The sequence below is a fragment of the Lithobates pipiens genome, unplaced genomic scaffold (genome assembly GCF_037356315.1).
Source record: "Lithobates pipiens isolate NorthernLeopardFrog02 unplaced genomic scaffold, aLitPip1_a1.2 Scaffold_22, whole genome shotgun sequence".
NCBI lineage: Eukaryota > Metazoa > Chordata > Amphibia > Anura > Ranidae > Lithobates > Lithobates pipiens.
Genome location: NW_027507784.1, coordinates 256,129,942 through 256,147,218, shown reverse-complemented (window position 1 = coordinate 256,147,218; position 17,277 = coordinate 256,129,942). Strand labels below are relative to the sequence as shown.

At 43.1% G+C, this 17,277-nt stretch overlaps 1 protein-coding gene across 2 annotated transcripts in view; it reads left to right on the top strand.

Annotated features, from left to right (window-relative positions):
- Window positions 1–17,277, top strand: part of PARN (poly(A)-specific ribonuclease) — a 228,896-nt gene that overhangs the window by 146,191 nt on the left and 65,428 nt on the right. For both annotated transcript variants that reach the window (XM_077448968.1, XM_077448969.1), the window contains one exon: window positions 2,964–3,038. In XM_077448968.1, coding sequence (XP_077305094.1) covers window positions 2,964–3,038 — 75 coding nt within the window. The remainder of the gene's footprint in view (window positions 1–2,963; window positions 3,039–17,277) is intronic.

The following is a 17,277-nucleotide window of genomic DNA, read 5'->3' as shown; positions in this document are numbered from 1 at the left end:
GGCAAGCTGGTGGCGGAAGTTCACCATAGACAATACTGCGGATCAGGTGGTCTTCAGCAGTCTTTGACACTGCAGTGTATTCGGCTGGAAAGGCTTAAATCAATTTTTTTTGTCCATGCTAGAGGAGAGATGTGGGGTCTTATAGATCACAGACACACTGCAAGCACCCTTTCACACTGAGGTGCTTTTCAAACGCTTTGGTGCTAAAAAAAAACACCTAAAAAGCTCCCAAACACCTTTTTCCATTAAAATCCATGAATACTTTTACACTGGGGAGGTGCGCTAGCAGGGAGGTGAAAACTCCTGCAAGCGGAATCTTTTGGAGTTTTTCAAAAGTGCTTCCAAATGGTTCTTGAAGCAGTTTGAGTTGTGTGACCTTCAAAAAAGCGCACCGCTAACTCGTCAAAGCCCTTGAGGTTTTTAAGGGCAGTTTTCAAACGCCTCAGAGTAAATGGGCTCTAAAGTGGACCCGTCATACACTATTCCAAGGGATGCTTGCATTCCTTCTAATGGGAATAAAAATGATAAACAAATTTGAAGGGAAAGTGTAAAAATTAACCAAAAAAATTCAAGTGTAAAGGATGTTCAAACCACACTTGAGTTATCACCGTGAGCGTTAAAACGAGAGCAACAATTCTATCCCAAGACCTCCTCTAAAAACGTACAGGTTATCCATTTAGAGTTAGTGTTGCCTATGGAGATTTTTAAGTACTGACGTTTGGCGCTATTCCACGAGTGTGCGCGATTTTAAAGTACATAAATATACAAAAAATTGGGCTAACTTTTTAGTTTTTTTGTTTGTTTTTTTTTTTGTCCTTATTTATCCCCCCCAGCGCATTTGAAAAATTTGCTGCGCAAATACTGTGACATAAATTTGCAACGATTGCCATTTCTTTTTCTCTAGGGTCTCTGCTATAAAAAGTTTCTGGTGGTTCGGAGTAATTTTCAAGCAAAAGTTTTACATGTTGGAGAGGAGTGGCAGAATTGGCCCAGTATGGAAGTGGTTAAAATGTAAAAGCACATATTACTACATTGTTTTAGTTTTGAATGATCTTGAAATGTGTAAACTTTCTCTGAAGATTCCTACACATTTACTTTCTTGACTTCCGTGACGCATATTCACTATGTCACGTGATCTGGTTGCTGTCACAGAATTCCGAGTCTACCTTCTGAATTAGAGGTAATGAGAGGAGGAGTTTCTGGACGAGTCCAGGCAGCAAGGTCCCATGGGATATGTAGTCCTTAGAAATTGAAAGTAAACAGCAGAGGAATTATGCAGGGAATCCAAAGATTTGCAGCAGTCAGGCAACACAACATGAAGGGAGATTTTTTATTTTTTATTTATTTTTTATAAACTAAGCTTATATTGGATTGTGAAATCTTGTTTATCACTATTAGAATGATTGTTCTAAAATGAAAGCGTATGCTGTGACTGAAGAGATTTCCTTTAATTCACTGATGCAGAAGAATTTTGAATTTTGACTTGAGTAAATTGGGAGAAGTCAGAACTGGTGTGCAGTCTTATTCCTGGTTGGTGACAAAGTATTTAGTCCAGGGGTATTGAATGAATTTAGTGTAGGTCTGATTTAGTAAAATTTTCCTCCAGAGGTTCGAATCGCATGTCTGAGCGCCCCCGTTTAATCAGTTCCTACCTACTACATAAAGATCCCCCACTTCACAGCTGTGTCCTCGGCCCCCCACCACACTGTAATGTACTCTGCCTCCTTGCTCAGTATTGTGCTGAGTATGGAGCGCTTGTGGGATGTTCCAAAAAGTTGTGCTAGTAGCATCTTTGGGGCGGTTTGGGAGCGTTGTTTGGCGTTCCCAAAACACCCTGCCCATTGGAATGAATGGGCAATGCTTTTCAAAGCACTTTGGAAGCCTCGCAACATGGGAGTTTCTAACCCCTTCTGGGTTAAGTGCCCCGCTAGTGGCCAAAAAGCACCACTTAAAGTGATGGTAAAGGCTTCTTTTATTGTTATATCGGGGGGGAGTTTATTTTTGCCTTTCCAGTTGCAGTGGATTTGCACAGAGCAGACCGGATCCTCCTTGTCCTATTTCTAACATAGCATGTATATAGCAAAAATTACACCCCCAAAACACATTCTGCTATGCTTCCTGAGTATGGCAATACCACATGTGAGACTTTTACACAGCCTGGCCACATACAGAGGTCCAACATTGTAGTACCTTCAGGTGTTCTAGGAGCATAAAATACACCTCATTTCATTCCTACCTATCACACTTTTGAAGGTCTTTGAGCACCAGGACAGTGGAATTGCCCACAAAATGACCCCATTTTGGAAAGCAAACGCCCCAACGTATATTTTATGAGGCTTGGGCTGCAAATAAGTACTCGGTTACTCTGATGGGCTGGTGACAGGTGCTTGGGTACTCTGATGGGCTGTGATGGGTACTTTGACTGGTGACAGAGCCTCTTTATTGCCAGGGTCAAAAAGTGTGGTTGGTGTGCACTGTGAGTGGTAGCGAGATGTTGCCACACTCTCCTTCTCACACATGATCTGTGTGAGGAGGAGAACCTGGTAACATCTCGTTACCGTGGTTTGTTGACCTTCTGTGACCGGTTGTGATTGACATGGTCATTCATATGGTAAAGAGCCAATTTCATTGCCTCTTTACTGCAATTGGGGTTAGGATGTGTCATGGTGACCAGCCTTATGCTAAATGCATTTCAGCTTCTGATTTGGTCCTTATATTGACAAAATTGTAAAGGATCCTTCCTGTTGTACCCTGCGGTTCTTGAATTGCCCTCTAACTTGAGAAAGGATGTAATTAAAAACACACCCTGCATTTGTTGGCTATCCAGTTCTCAAAGTCAGATTTTTTAGTTAAGGTTTTTATAATTTTTGGTCTTGATTGGAAATTAGTGAATAAGGCCCACTCTTTTAGGGAGAAGTTGCAATACTTTATTTTTTTTTAAATTGTCTTTCTTCTTCTTCCAGGTAATATCCAAGTGTCGTGGATAGATGATACATCGGCATTTGTGTCTCTCAGCAAACCAGATCAAGTACAAATAGGTAAGAGATGCTGTGTTGTCTTATTGTATGATGTAGTATAGAACCATATTTTTAAGGTTTCTACTTTGTGCATTTATGGCCAAATTTTTAGCTGCAGTCTGACTCTGCGTACATTTTTTTTTAATGTAAAACTAAAAATGACCAATGAAACAGACACTCCCAGGTGTGTGAGCTTAATCCCCACACACTAGTCAGGGGCTAGCCTAGCTCTCATGATGTGTATCATAAGGAAATGATTCTGGACAGCTGCACTTCCAAAAATTATTTTATTGAAGCTTCATCTGACAAGTGGGAAGAAGAAAGAAGGGAAAGGGGAGACATGATTGAATCCTTTAAATATATCCGGGGGGGGGGAGGAGAATCGGGTGTGAGAAACAGATTACTCCTGTGGAGGAAACGGTGGAAGTTTCAGCTTCAAAATCTGAGGTACAAATCCTTACGGACATGGTTCGCTCCACTTTCATGCTACCCCTTACAGTCAGCTGAAAGTCTGGTTTCTTCTTTGGGTTCCTTGAAACCTTCACAACCAGTGCATGTGTTTCCAGTCCATACATTACTAGAGATGCTTATTTATACTGAACGGAATCTGGATAAGCATTTTCTCCCTCCAAAGGCCCACATTTTGCCCACACACCCACCCCCTTTTAAGACCGTTGGGTGGAAGTGATGTTTGATGCCGCTTCCACCATCCAATATTATGGAGCCGAGTGGGGGCCATCTTTCCCTCACTCAGTTCTACACCTGTCAGGGGAGAGGACGTGGACCTCCGCTGCCACCAACCACTCTTGTAAGTGGCGGAGACGACTGGAAGGGGGTTTGGAGCGGAGCCCTCTTCTCGATTAAAATTGATCTTGCGGCGAATCTGCGGCAGACACCACTTGATCAGAAAACGGACCGCCTGCGGTTGAGGATACTGGGGTTATGTAAGCTATCTGCTCCCATAACGGTATTCCACTTCAAACAGCAAAAGTATGACAGCAGGCGATCTGGAAGTGGTTAAACATAATTTCTGCTCAAAGCGTCTGCAATACTGTAAGTAGTATTAAAGATTAACATTTTCAAGGTCTAGAACGAAGTCTGGTGAAAGGGTCTGTTGCTGCTTATGTAACGCATATGGGACCTGATGGGCTAGTCTCCCTTTCATGTGACCACGAACAGTGGTCATATGATCAAGCCGCTCATCCTGCCACTGGGCATAAAGACCCAGTCAACGTGTTGCTGAGGCTGGGTCGGAAGGGGTTTAATCTCAGGGAAAGTAGCTGCAAAACGTGAGTTTAAAGCAGTTCTAAAAGCTGAAGGTTTTTTACCATCATGCGTTAATGTAAAAAACCTGTGCAGTCCCTTCAACCCCCCCAATCCTTACCTTAGCGCCCTCCGATCAGCGACGTCCACAATAGCCTTAGCTGTCCTGCGACTCTCCCTTTTTGGCTGAGACCACAGCCAATGAGGAGAGAATCTGTCTTAAGGCTGCATAGAGCAGAAGCTCTGGAGCAAGCATGCAGCAGTGCCCCCAGGGCCTGTGACTTTCTTGGAAAAAAATTTCTTGATCAGCGGCTGTATTCGGACAGCATAGAGTCCTCTGTCAGTAGGAAGCGTTCCTCCATTCACCTTGACTGTGTTGGAGGAATTTGTTAATTAGTAAAAAATAGACTTGTCTGTACTGTAATTTTGTCTAAAATATGGAATGTGCTGGCTTAGACCAGTAAAGATCTATATTATGCTTCTTGGAAAATGTTCCTATCTTGCAGAGATTTTATTGAGCCAAGCATGACATTTTAAACTGTAAGCCTGTTACAGGATAAGCATTCCATAAATGTATAAAATGTTTTTGCAGCCTGTGCTTAATGCACAAGGCAAGCTTTGTTTTGGCTGGATAGTGACGGTTTTAAAAGACCAAGAAGCTGGTGATTTATTAGAGATTTTCCGTGGGATATAGGGTCATCTAAGCAGATATTCAGATGTCTGTGAAACTGGTAAGTGAGTGTTGAGTTTAATTGGTATGTTAATGCATACAGCTCTATGCCAAGAGGGGGCTATATGGATTCAGGAATGTGCATGGCTGTGTAGCAGGAACAGGCTTAAATATATGTCCATTGTTGATCTCCACTAGCAATTTATTTTTAAATGGAAATTGTTTTTCCTATTGGTAACACTAAGTCTTCCTGTTTTCTTGCTCTTTAATTCAGATTTTTTTTTTGTGGTGTGTATTATGTGATTATACATAAGGCTCTATATTTTGTCCCATTCTACATAATATAAAGGCTAGCTCTACCTTTTGCAAAATATTACACCCATTTTTTAGTGTAACATGTTAAGCAACGCTACCCCCAAAAAATCCCCTCTGACCGTGTGGCGGTGGTTCTCCCCTGCAGGCGCTGTCACTTTTGAAATGGATGGGGTGGGCTCCACATAGCTAAATAACTCCAGCTGAAAGCTCACACCTAGGTATGGGCAGGGAGCTGGGGGAGGAGTCTGTTGAAGCCTGGCACTGCAGCCATGATCCCTTGATTGTGGGTGCAATGCTTTGAAAGCTTCTGTGAAAAACAATCCTCCTTTTTCTGGGGTTCCCCTGCTTGTGCTCCAGGCCACTCCTATTCGGCGAGTGCCCCCAGGGAAAGCCACTTTTGCCCCTGAGCCGCCCAGTCTTAGTCTATTGACGGACCAGACAACTAAGCCCTGCCCCAGCTCCCTTGTCATGGCATTTCATTAATGACAAGAGCCAATGGCTGCCACTGCTATCAATCTGCCCAGGGAGGAGGGAGACCATGGTGAGAGCACATCGCTGGATCTGATTGGGCTCTAAGTATAAGGGGGGGCTCCTGCAGCACAGGTTTTTTACCTCATGTATAGCATGCATTAATGTGGGGGGAAAAAAAAACCTTGAGGCTTTAGATCAGGGGTCTCAAACTGGCGGCCCTCCAGCTGTTGAAAAACTCCAAGTCCCATCATGCTTCTGCCTGTGTGGAGTCATGCTTGTAACTGTCAGCCTTGCAATGCCTCATGGGACTTGTAGTTTGGCAACAGCTGGAGGGCCGCCAGTTTGAGACCCCTGCTTTAGATCCACTTGAAGGTTAGATACAACTGCTGTTTAAATAAAATGGCCACAGTGGGAGATTTGTCCATCTGCACTAAAATAATATAATCTGCTGTTATATCCTTTGCACTGCTCTTCTGCGCATATTGCCCACTAAAATAGTACTTCAGCATTGTTTGTAATATCCTTATATTCAGCAAATTACTGTGTAAACCATTTTACTCTTTGTGCAAATATAATCACGTTTATTCCTTTAACTTGTGCCCCACAAAATTGATCTGGACTGCACTGGGTTTGGCGAACTTCAAAGAAGTTTCAATCCTGAACCCTATTGAAATCATTGGGAGGTGAGTTGGTCAAAAGAGGCCCATTTTCTGGCCTTATAGGCATGGGTTTTTTTTCACTATTGCAGAAATCCTTTTTGAATAGGTATATTTTCTATCTGATAATGCCAAATTTTTTTTTTTTTTTTGTGTTTTCAATTGAAAAAAAAAGTAGCTTTAAGGGGTTGTAAACCTCTGTGGGAATTGTACCTATAGGTAGGCCTAGAATAAGGCCTACCTATAGGTAATGTTTTGTGCCAAGGCCATTGGTGCATGCACTGTGAAGAAACGGCCCCCTCTGCAACTTCTTCACAAGTGAGTGCTGTGGCTGGGGGGGCTCCTGCGTGCATGTCAGAGCCGGAGTCTGCAACCCTGGAAGGAAGAGGGGCAAAAGTGGATTCGGCCTGCAGCGGGGACATCGTGGGCTTCGTTTTTGCAGGTAAGCGTCACATAATGTGCTTGTATGATGCATGCTAGCACATTATGCTTTTACTTTGCAGGAGCAAAGAAATTAAAATGAGGGTTTACTTCCTCTTTAAGGGACAATGATTACCTTTTAGTGTGAAGTGTCTTCTGTGCTGCTGTGTGTTTTGGTTAAATCTGAAGTCGTCTTCTCCCCTGTATTTCCACAGTTGGTGATTATTCCAGTGCTGCAGGGTTGACGGAGCTGTCAGACCATTGTCTTCTGCCTTTCCCCCCTCCATTCAAAGAAGCTGCTCTGTAGCTTCCATTTAATAAAAAAAAGTGATCTATGAATGGCGAATGGCTTTAAGCAATGTGACAAGCGTGATGCCTTTTTTCACAGGTTCCTCTGGGATGTGAATAGCTCTTTAGTCAGCAGGACATGCAAAGTTTTCTCTGAAAACACATCTCTGGCACGATTTTAAGTGGTAACGTGGTGGTGGGTTTTTCCAGTCTAAACGAGCAGCTCTACATTTGTGACAGATACCTAGACCTGACAAATAAAAGAAAATAAACTTGGTGATAGGAAAATATTTGCTTAAGGCATTTTTAAGCCAAAGAAAGCACCATTATTAGATGTTCATATACTGTGATTGCTTAAATGAAGTACAGTAGAAAAAAAAATCTCTTGGTTACTGAGCAAATTTAAACCAGCTGGATCAGCTCTCTGTATGCAAAGGCCTTGGCAACTACAGAAGTGAACTATAGTTATTTTGAGAATCTGTAGCTTAACCTCTCTCTCTCTCGTGTGCTTTTTTTTTTTTTTTTTTTTTTTTTTTAAGCTGAGCTCCATTTTTAGATTGTGTAAATAGTTTGTTTGGGCTAAGCTGATCCAAACTCTCACAAATGCGTACAACGGCTGAATGTGCTGTATAAACTGTGTATAGCAGTGGTGCTCAATCATTCATAGAAAACTTTATCATTAAATACAAAGGTTCCCTTAATTCGCTGAGTCAGAGGCTGGCTGATGTCACAATCTGTCTATTCAGTGATGGAATACAAAGCTTTCTATGAATGGCTGAGTCACTCAGATGATTCTATTTTGTTCTGGGTTTTAGGAAGGTCTTGACTCGCACCTGGAACACTACTATATACTGTATATAGCCTCCGCTACATGCAGTTTATACAGTACACCCAGCAGCCGCACACATTGAGGGGAATGGGTTGTTTGGGCCAGCTATTAATCTATTCTGATCTCTAACTTTAGTTTCAGTTTAAATGATATACTCCTTTCAAGCATTCTTAGTTTGGGATATTGATTTGTAAACATTAAATCCGATGGTTCAGAATTTTTAAACAGCTGTCTCCACATTGATAATTTCTCCTTTCCTTTTCATGTCAAGTGGGGAATTTTAAATGGAGCGGGTTAGTGGATGTAAACCCTCATATACCTAGTGAAGTGAACAGCCTCCAATGATGCACAAAGATTAAACAAATTTCCCTACGTAAATTTTACATGTAGATCTGTCTTCAACTTGCTATTTTCTTTAGAAAGTGCACATTGTGTTAAAGATTTTCTCTTCCTGTTCAGCACTGGAAGTGAAGTATGGGCATACCCTGTGTGACACTTGATTGGAGCAAAGGCACACACACCCCCATTCCACATAGGCAAAGGTAGGCTTGTGCAAAGCAGTGCTGTGAATAGACCAGCTCCCTGCTAATCTATAGCACACACCCTGACACATTTCAGTCTGTTTTTTTTTTTCTCGGTTGTCTGAGAACTTGTCAGAAGTTAGGCTGATGACAGAAGAATGAAGTAGCAGAAAGACATGGGGCTTTGGATAGAGATGAACACTACCGAAATGTGCTTGGGTCAAATTTCATGGATCTGGTTTACAGCCACTTTAATCTCCCGATCAAGTACACAGATGGCAGTTAAAAGCAGACAAAGGTTCTAAACCTACTTTATCCTTGACTAGTTACTTATTGAATAAGACCCCCTAGAGTTTCAGGGGTCCAGATACCTCTGAGGGTTCGCACAGATCTTTTTAAGAGGCCATTTGAAAAGAACTGCATTGTGGTTTGGCTGCTTGAGAAGTGCATTGCATCCGCTTTGGACAAGATCCTACCAATATTCTTTGTACTTGCCCAAACTGTGCAGCTGAGCAGAGGACTCCTGCCTAATGAACCATAGGTGCAGTGGGTGGAAGGGAGCATTTCAACTACTGTGATGAATGCAGGACTTAAGGGGCTTCTTTAAAGGATGCAGTCTCACAAAAATTAATAGGCCCAAGGAGAAAAAAGTGGTGAAGGATGTTAATTATGTAGTGATATCTCTTCCTGGAGATTGATTGTAGCCCTCTCCTGAGGGTGTACACCGCAATCGCTCCATAAATACAGGCTTATTGCAATACTTTTAAATATTTTGTGGTAGAAGGAAATTGCAATGTGCTCCGTGTTGGGTTTGTGTGTTTTTTGTTTTTACTGGGTGTTCAATTTTATGTCATAATGCATATCTAAACTGAGGAAAAAGCTTTTTGTTATGTAATGCCAGATTCCACTATTCGTCTTTGTAAACTGTGTTGCAATGTTGTATAATGCCTTGGAGAAGGTAGGCACAGAGCCAATGGCAGATTCGATTCCACCGTCTTACAAGGGACTTTGCTTTGCACAAAATAAACCATTATTTCTAAATAGGAATTCAAGTGATTTTTGATGCATCTGTGTTTATATTGTACACCGTATGTATACAAACTGGAGAGAATCCATTTTTTTAGATTTAAAAAAAAAAATGTTTTAGTTTTAATTTGGAATCCTTGTGGGCAACAAATCTTTCCTAACCTGTTGACTAACATATTCCTATTCGTTATTAAAGTTGGAATATTTATTTTTTGACATAATTATGCATTGTTTAAATTATTAAATGCACTTGCACACCTTTCCTCAACCCAACCTTGTCCCTAAGTGTTTTATGCACATTCTGTTATTCTGTTTCAGCTCCCTCCATAAATTTTCTATAGACGGTTTTCATAACCTTAATGTGCTTCTTGAGCCCTTCATTTGTTGCCTTGGTGGTATGTTTTGGGTCATTGTTATGCTCAAAGACCCATCCAGGACCCATCTTCAGTGTTCCATCTGAAGGAAGAAGGTTCTCATTCAAGATTTTAAAATACATGGCCCCGTCCATTGGCCCCTCAATGCGGTAAAGTAGTTCTGTACCTTTAGCAGAGAAACCGCCCCCAAAGCATAATGTTCCATCTCCGTGCTTGACTGTAGGGAGTGGTGTTCTTGGGGGTCAGTCGCTTTTTTTCTCTCTCCAAACCTGCTTGGACTACATACCGCCAAGCAGTAAAGGAGGAAGGCAATAAAGGAGTTGCTCAGGAGGAAGCACATTAAGGCCATGGAGTAGCCTAGCCAGTCTCCAGACATTAACCTGTTCACGCCTAAGCCTTTATCTGACACTTGTTGCTTACAAGTTAAAATTTGTATCTCTGGCTAGAAAATTACCTGGGGGGGGGCAGGGGTGGTGTCTTTTTGTCATTTTTACTAGAGATCCTAGAGGATAAAATGGCGATCACTGAAATATATATATTTTTTTAATGTCACATTGCATTTGCGCAACACCCTTTCAAACTCAGTTTTTTGGAAAATACTTTTGAACCAAAAACAAAACTGTACCGTTAGCCCAATTTTTTTGTATAATGAAAGATGTTGCGCCCAGTAAATGGATACCCAACTTGTCATGCTTTAATATTACATACACTCGTGGAATGGTGACAAACGACGGTATTTTGACTTTTGGGGTTAGAGGAGGTCAAGCTTGGCAATGGCTCACGTGTGGTTTGAATAGTGTTTACGTTTGCAGGTGTACTGAGGACTGAGCTTCCATCCTGCTTTACAGTAAATGGTTTTAATGGCCTAGAGATAGAGGTCTGATGGGATCCGTGATCCCTACTATGGTGAAGGCGAGGAAGTCGACTACTAGTAAGATATACCATAATTCGTGGAAAAGTACATTTCTTGAGTCGATTGGCGTTGGTCCTCAATCCTTTTCTGTGACTCGGATCTTTGCTTTTCTTCAACAGTGCATTGAGCAGATGTTTCTTTGATCACCATCAAGGGCCAGGTATCTGCCTTGGCAGTCTTCTTTGTGACCCTTAGCCACTCACTCTTTAGTACCTTCATTTGAGAAGTCTGTGATGTGGCTCCGCCTGCAGTCTTTATTTTTTTTTTTTTTTTTTTCTGCCATGGAGTTTAAATTTGTTGCCATCAGTTCTCCAGAAACCTCCATTTGAGAATATTCTGGAGATTCCCTTACCTATGTTGTCCCAGAAGGTGACCTCCTTAGTGGCCATTACTTGGGCCCGCAGGGTTTCGGATTTGGCAGCATTATCCTGTCTTAGTCCCTATTTAGTACTCCTCCATAGGGATAAAGCTGGCTCATCTAAAGGAATTTGCTTTGCATACCTTGGATGTAGTTCATGCGATTTTGGGTGTATCTGGCAGCCACTGAGTCCTTCAGGAGGTCAGACTCATTTTTTATTTTTTTGGTTACACAGGGACAAAGTAAAGGCTGGCCACTTATTTGGCTACCATCTCCAGATAGATCAGAGTGACTCAGGCCTATTCTATTAAGATTTCACTGCACATTCTACTCGGGTGCTTAGTACTTATTGGGCATTCCGTCATCAAGCGTCAATATCACAAGTTTGCAAGGCGGCTACTTGGTATTCAGTGCATACCTTCACTGAATTCTATAAAGTAGATACTTTGGCATCTGTGGTGCTTCTTTTGACGCAAGGTTTTGCAAGCTGCTGTTTAAGAGGGGGGGTTCCCTCTTGAGGGGTGTTTTCTTTAAAACCTTTTTATTTCAGATGGGGCTCCTGCGTCTTGGTTTGGGATCTTCTGGTTAGCCTTGGGTTATTTTGCCCACCCTTCATTTTTCTTTGGCACTGCTTTTGGGCATCCCAATGGTCAAAATTAGGGAGGCACTGTGTCCGTCAATGAACGAAAGAAAATGGGATTTTTGTACTCGCCGTAAAATCAATTTCTCTGAGTTCGGGGACAGCACCCACCCCTCTGTGGAATTTGATACTTCTATTACTGTTTGCTACTAAACTGAATACCTACAGCAGGGAGGGGGTTATATACTGGCTGGGGGCAGCCCATGGGCATAGCCAGGTGTTTTATGTTCTGCCTAGTCCTACTCCTGCGGAGGCGATATAACCCATGGTCAAGATTAAGAAGGCACTGTGTCCATCGAACTCCATTCCATAGTACAAAAATCCCTTTTGCACCTTTTTTTTTTTTATTTATTTTTTTAACCTTTTTTCGTTATTAAACCTTATTTTGAAAACTGTTAAACTGTCTCTTGCCCTAATGGAAATGCAGAGAATCCTTCTCTTGAAGTGTTCTACTGTAGTATAAGTCTCTGAATATACCTGTCTGTGGTGACGGCGTGTTAGACATTTTATTTTAAAATTATAATTGTATTGCTTAACTTGTGAAGGTTTCTGACTTTCAGTTGGTGGCAGTTAAGATTGCTTAACTTTTGTTAATTTTTTTTTTTTTTTTTTTTACTCATTTTTTTTATTCATTTTCAGTACATGTCAGCTTACAGTACAGTCATTTAAAGCAAATTGTCAATACATATATATCAGTAGAATGCACAGTTGCATATAATGTTCATAGTCAAGTATATTTAGGAACCAGACATCATATATCAAAAATTGTTCAGCATGTCATAAGGAGGGAAGTAGAAGAGGGGGGCAGGGGAGAGAGGGGAAACTGGGAGGGGAAACAAAGTGTGGACATACTGCACTAGTTCCAAATACCCAAATCCTGCCACTGAATCGTTAATCTTCATCTGGTCAGGGGGAGACGACTCCAGTGGCAATGATCCCCAAGAGTCTATCCAGGAGGACTTTATCTTGTCTAATTTATTCGGGCAGTTTCTATTGACATAAGTTATTTTGTACAGTGGTAGAACAGCATGCAAGGTGTTTCTCCAGGCAGTGATGCTGGGCGGGAGCTCAGACCTCAATTTCAACACCCCCCTGCGGGCATAATAGGTGGCATATGCCACAAACGGTTTTCTATATTTCCCAACAGTGGGGTTGCCAATCGCATTTTAAAAGCAAGATTTCTGGCTTCAATGGGAGGGAGATTTCAGCAGTCTGACATCAGCCAGGACCTGTTCCCAGAATCCCTGTTGCACAGGACATAACCAAGTCATGTGTAGAAAGGTGGCCTCACTTCCACATCTAGCGCAGTTGGGGGACCTATCCCTGTAACTGACTGCCAGTCTGCGGTGTATAATAAGCCTGGTGCAAGAATTTCAGCTGTATGAAACGGTCTCTGGCTGAGATCAAAGACGGGACATATGAGGTAACGCAGGACTCCCAGTCTTCCTCAAGGGACGGTATGTCCCTTTTCCATTTAGTATATAGCTTAGGTAGCTTAGCGGGTAGAGAAGCTGACAAGTGGAAATAGATTGTAGACAGGGGAGCCTTTAGGATCTTGGTAGTTGGCAATTTCTCAACTGGATCAGACCCAAGGACTACCCCATCAGGCACCGGAGTCCGGCAGGCTATTCAAAGAGGTCTCCCGGCCTGGGCCGGGGGCATTAGGCTTAGGTTACAAACATAACTGGAAAGGATTGAAGGACAACTTGCCAGCAGCGCAATACCTGAATCTGTCTTGTAACTCTGGAGGGCGAGGAAATCCATAAAACCTGTGGACCCGTAAATGTGTTGTGCAAGCTTGGTCAGATGCTACGTGCCGGAGGGGTAGAGGGCAGCCCACAGCCATCGCCTAAGCAAGGCCAGGTATTTTTTTCACCAAGTCTCAGTCCGCACGCCCTCTACCTCTCTGTATCCCTCATTGCACCAAGAGCAGATCATGTATATCCACACTGGAGGGACATGAAAGGAGGGAGGGAAAGGAACCCCTGTGCCAAGACCTCGAGGATGTAAAACCCTGTTGCTCTATCATTCCAGGGTGTCCTTTGGTGCAGGCAGGTATTCAGAACATTTCCGTAAGGCAGTCTGGACATCAATAAAATGCAAGCAAGTAGGTATTTCAATGTCTGCGTATCATTTCAATCCAGGATGAGGCCTCCGCAGGTGATGTAAAAAAACGTGTACTCCCCATCCTCCACCCGCAGCTGGGCCGGGAAAAGCATGCTATGCTTAAGCCCTTTAGCTTGCAGTTTAGCACAGACTGCATGAAATGACTTGAGTTGGCACTGTCTCCATGGTGTAGTCTGGGAATATCATTAGCCTCGCATTCTCAAATGTAATCTCCTGGAGTAGTGCCCTGGCCTCCCTCAGCACCACATCTGTCATCTGTCTTTTATAATGTAAAAGTTTAAATATAAAGGTGCGGCGGGGGGGGGAGCCTGGTGGTCCACGTGTAGCCAGCATGCGACGAGCCCGCTCATTAGTAAAGAAGGGAGAGAAGTGCGCCCGTGGCAAGAGCTCCTTAAACAGACGTTCTGTAAAAGTAGTAGGGTCATTACCTTCTGACCCCCTCCGGGAGGCCAACGATGTGCAGATTATTGCACAGATTCCGGTTCTTCGCGTCCTCAGCATGGCTCTCCAGGGCCTTGACTCTGGCCTTCAGGGTGTGCAGATCACCGGTGTGGTCCCGCACGGTGTCCTCTGCTGCTTCACCTCCGTCACGTGGCCGAGGAAGGAGTCAAGATCACAGCGGCTAAAATCCACATTGGTCTGCAGGTGATTCATCTTATCCATTAATGCTGCCTAACCTATTGCAATAGTCTGCAGGGCTGTGGCGAGGTCCGCCGCCGTCGCAGGAGTGGAGTTCGTGGCATCCGTCTGGGATTCCATGTGGGCTGAGATGGCCGCCTGGCCTCTGGTCTTGGCCCTGTCCCGTGCGGTTGCTTCTGGCATTGACCTCCGGGATCTACCTCCAGGCATGTCCCGAGGATCGCGCTGTTAGTATGAGGTGTTTCCACCGCGAGTTAAATTCCAGATGCCGTGGTATGAGTAGGATTGATGGCCGGACTCCGGGAGCTCTGTTACTGTGCGTCCTCTCCTGTCGCCATCCCCGACAAGCTCCCAATTGCTTGGTTAACTTAATCTAATGACCATCGCTCTGTCTGTTGGCACTTTGATTGTGGTCCTGTGAGCTGGAGAATCTTCATGCAGGGTGAGGCTGAGAGTGTTGCATATCTGTGACAGTCTGGTGTGAGGTTGACCAGTCTTTTGTCAGAAGTTTGTGAGAAGGGCAGGTGTCTGACACTACATACTGCTGCAAGAATTTTTCTGGTACTTTACTTTCTGGAAAACTTAAGCTATCATGGCTTAATCATGTAAGTCCTCCTCCTCCTCCTCCTCCTCCCTCCTCCCTCCTCCCTCCTCCCTCCTCCCTCCTCCCTCCTCCTCCCTCCTCCCTCCTCCTCCCTCCTCCTCCCTCCTCCTCCTCCCTCCTCCTCCCTCCTCCTCCATAGGTATAGTCTGGAATTTTTGTCTCTACAATCTCTGGACTCTCCAGTCCTTTGCTTTTAATAGACGACCTCTCTCCCTGATGAAGATTTCTTTGAATTTATGGACTTCACCGATTCTGTTCCTTCTGGTTTAGGTCCCAGGTTGAGCTAGCTGGAATGACTGTTTGCCCTCTTCTTGATGACCCTAATCTGAAGCCATGTCTGAATGGATTTTTATCTTTAAACAATGCTCAGAAATCAATGCCTGGTTAAGGTTTTTTTTTTTTTTTTTTTTTTTCTTTACAGCTTTTTACCCATATGCATTTAAGACCTTCACTTCAGCTGTGCTGAACTCCTATTTGTTAATGTCTTGCATGGCAGTTAAATCTATCCATATGCACAGGGCACTTTGGCTATGTGCTTGAAACAGATCCTAGTGACTTGCCAAAACCTCCTACTTGTTTTGGGCATCTGCTTCACTGTAGATCAGCTGCCACTGCCAATCTGCCCCATAGGCATTTCATTTTTCTCCCATGTGGACCTCAGATTTTGCAGCCTTTAACCTTCTGTTTGCGAACAGAAGGTCAAGATCTTCTATAGCTTATTTTTGATTGTTGGTTTATGGATGGGGAGGGAGTTTTCCCCCTTGCCACCTCCATCTAGAAACCTTTTTATCTGGATTTACCAGACTGTTTTTACATTGACTCTCATTGTACTCTAGTAAGCTTGCACACACCACCTTTCCTTAAAAAGGGACTTGGCGCTCCACCCTTCTTTGCTTCATATTAAAGGCCCTCTTCCCCCTCTCCCATTTTTACATTGCCTTTGAGGGATTTCTTTTTAATTTGAGTCTTTCCCCTGTATTCCACCTCAATCCCAACTGTTTGCTGGTTGATCCTTGATTAAGACATACTTTCTGACATTCCGTCCCTAAGGTCATGAATTCTCTTGAAGCCTATCTTATGCTTTGGCCTATCCCCTACAAACATGGTTTATTTGCTGACCACTTTGGCTTTCCCAGTTTATAGAAACCATTTCCATATTTTCCATTGCATCCATGTGTGGGGGGGGGGGGGCGGGTGGGGGTGGGGAGGAGGAAGAACAAAGGTCTCACTGCTTGCTGACAAAACTGAAGCATGGTTGTTGGGGATGGCGTTGCAGTGGGCATGCCTTGAAAGGTTTTTCTGTTTGCTAGTGTCCACCTCCTGAAGGCAAGCTGCTTATAACCAACATGCATATTTACTACATCCCTTTATTCATTGATGGACAAAAAAGATATTTTACATTAAGTATGTGTTTTTTTTTTTTTTTTCTTTTTTTTTCAGATATTTTTCTTTGTCTTGGAATGTTTTAGTAATCTTTTCACTGGTTAGTGTATTTTTACAGATCAAAAGTTACCCAGGGAATCCCTGCTTGTGTTTAAACATGTGAACGGAGCTAGAAGTACTTGGGGGTTATTTGCTCCAAGTGACTCCTTGTGATTTTTTTTCACAGATGTATATGCCCATGCAATCATAATTATCTTGGATGGAAAGCTGAATTTGCAGCTATTTGACTTCCTGCTATGCTTATGATTTAGATACGCCAGATGGACAGCAACTGTCCTTTATTGGCAGGGGATATTGTTGAACTGTTCCATGTGTTAGCACTCGGATATATAAAACTAGCTTACCGCACATCAGATGCTTTCCACGGGAACTTGAGTGGGCCTGTACATATACCCATAGATTGTTATAACTTTTAAGTACATGAAAGCTGACTCTCTTCAAAGTTGTTTCCTAGAAGCCTATCACTCTAGGCTTGTAGTAATGATATCATTTAGACCTTTTTGTGTCTGAAGTAATTTGTTTTACCTAGTGCCTCTGGTTGGCTGCAGGATTTGCACTCCCTGTTGATTTCAAGAATTCTAGATTCGTTTTATTTTTTTCCCTTGCAAAATATTTGTAATTGAGGGCTGCCTTTCTTGCGATACATAGAGCGCTGTGCAGTTCCAAGGTAAGCATCCTATTGAGTGGACATGGGTGATGCTAA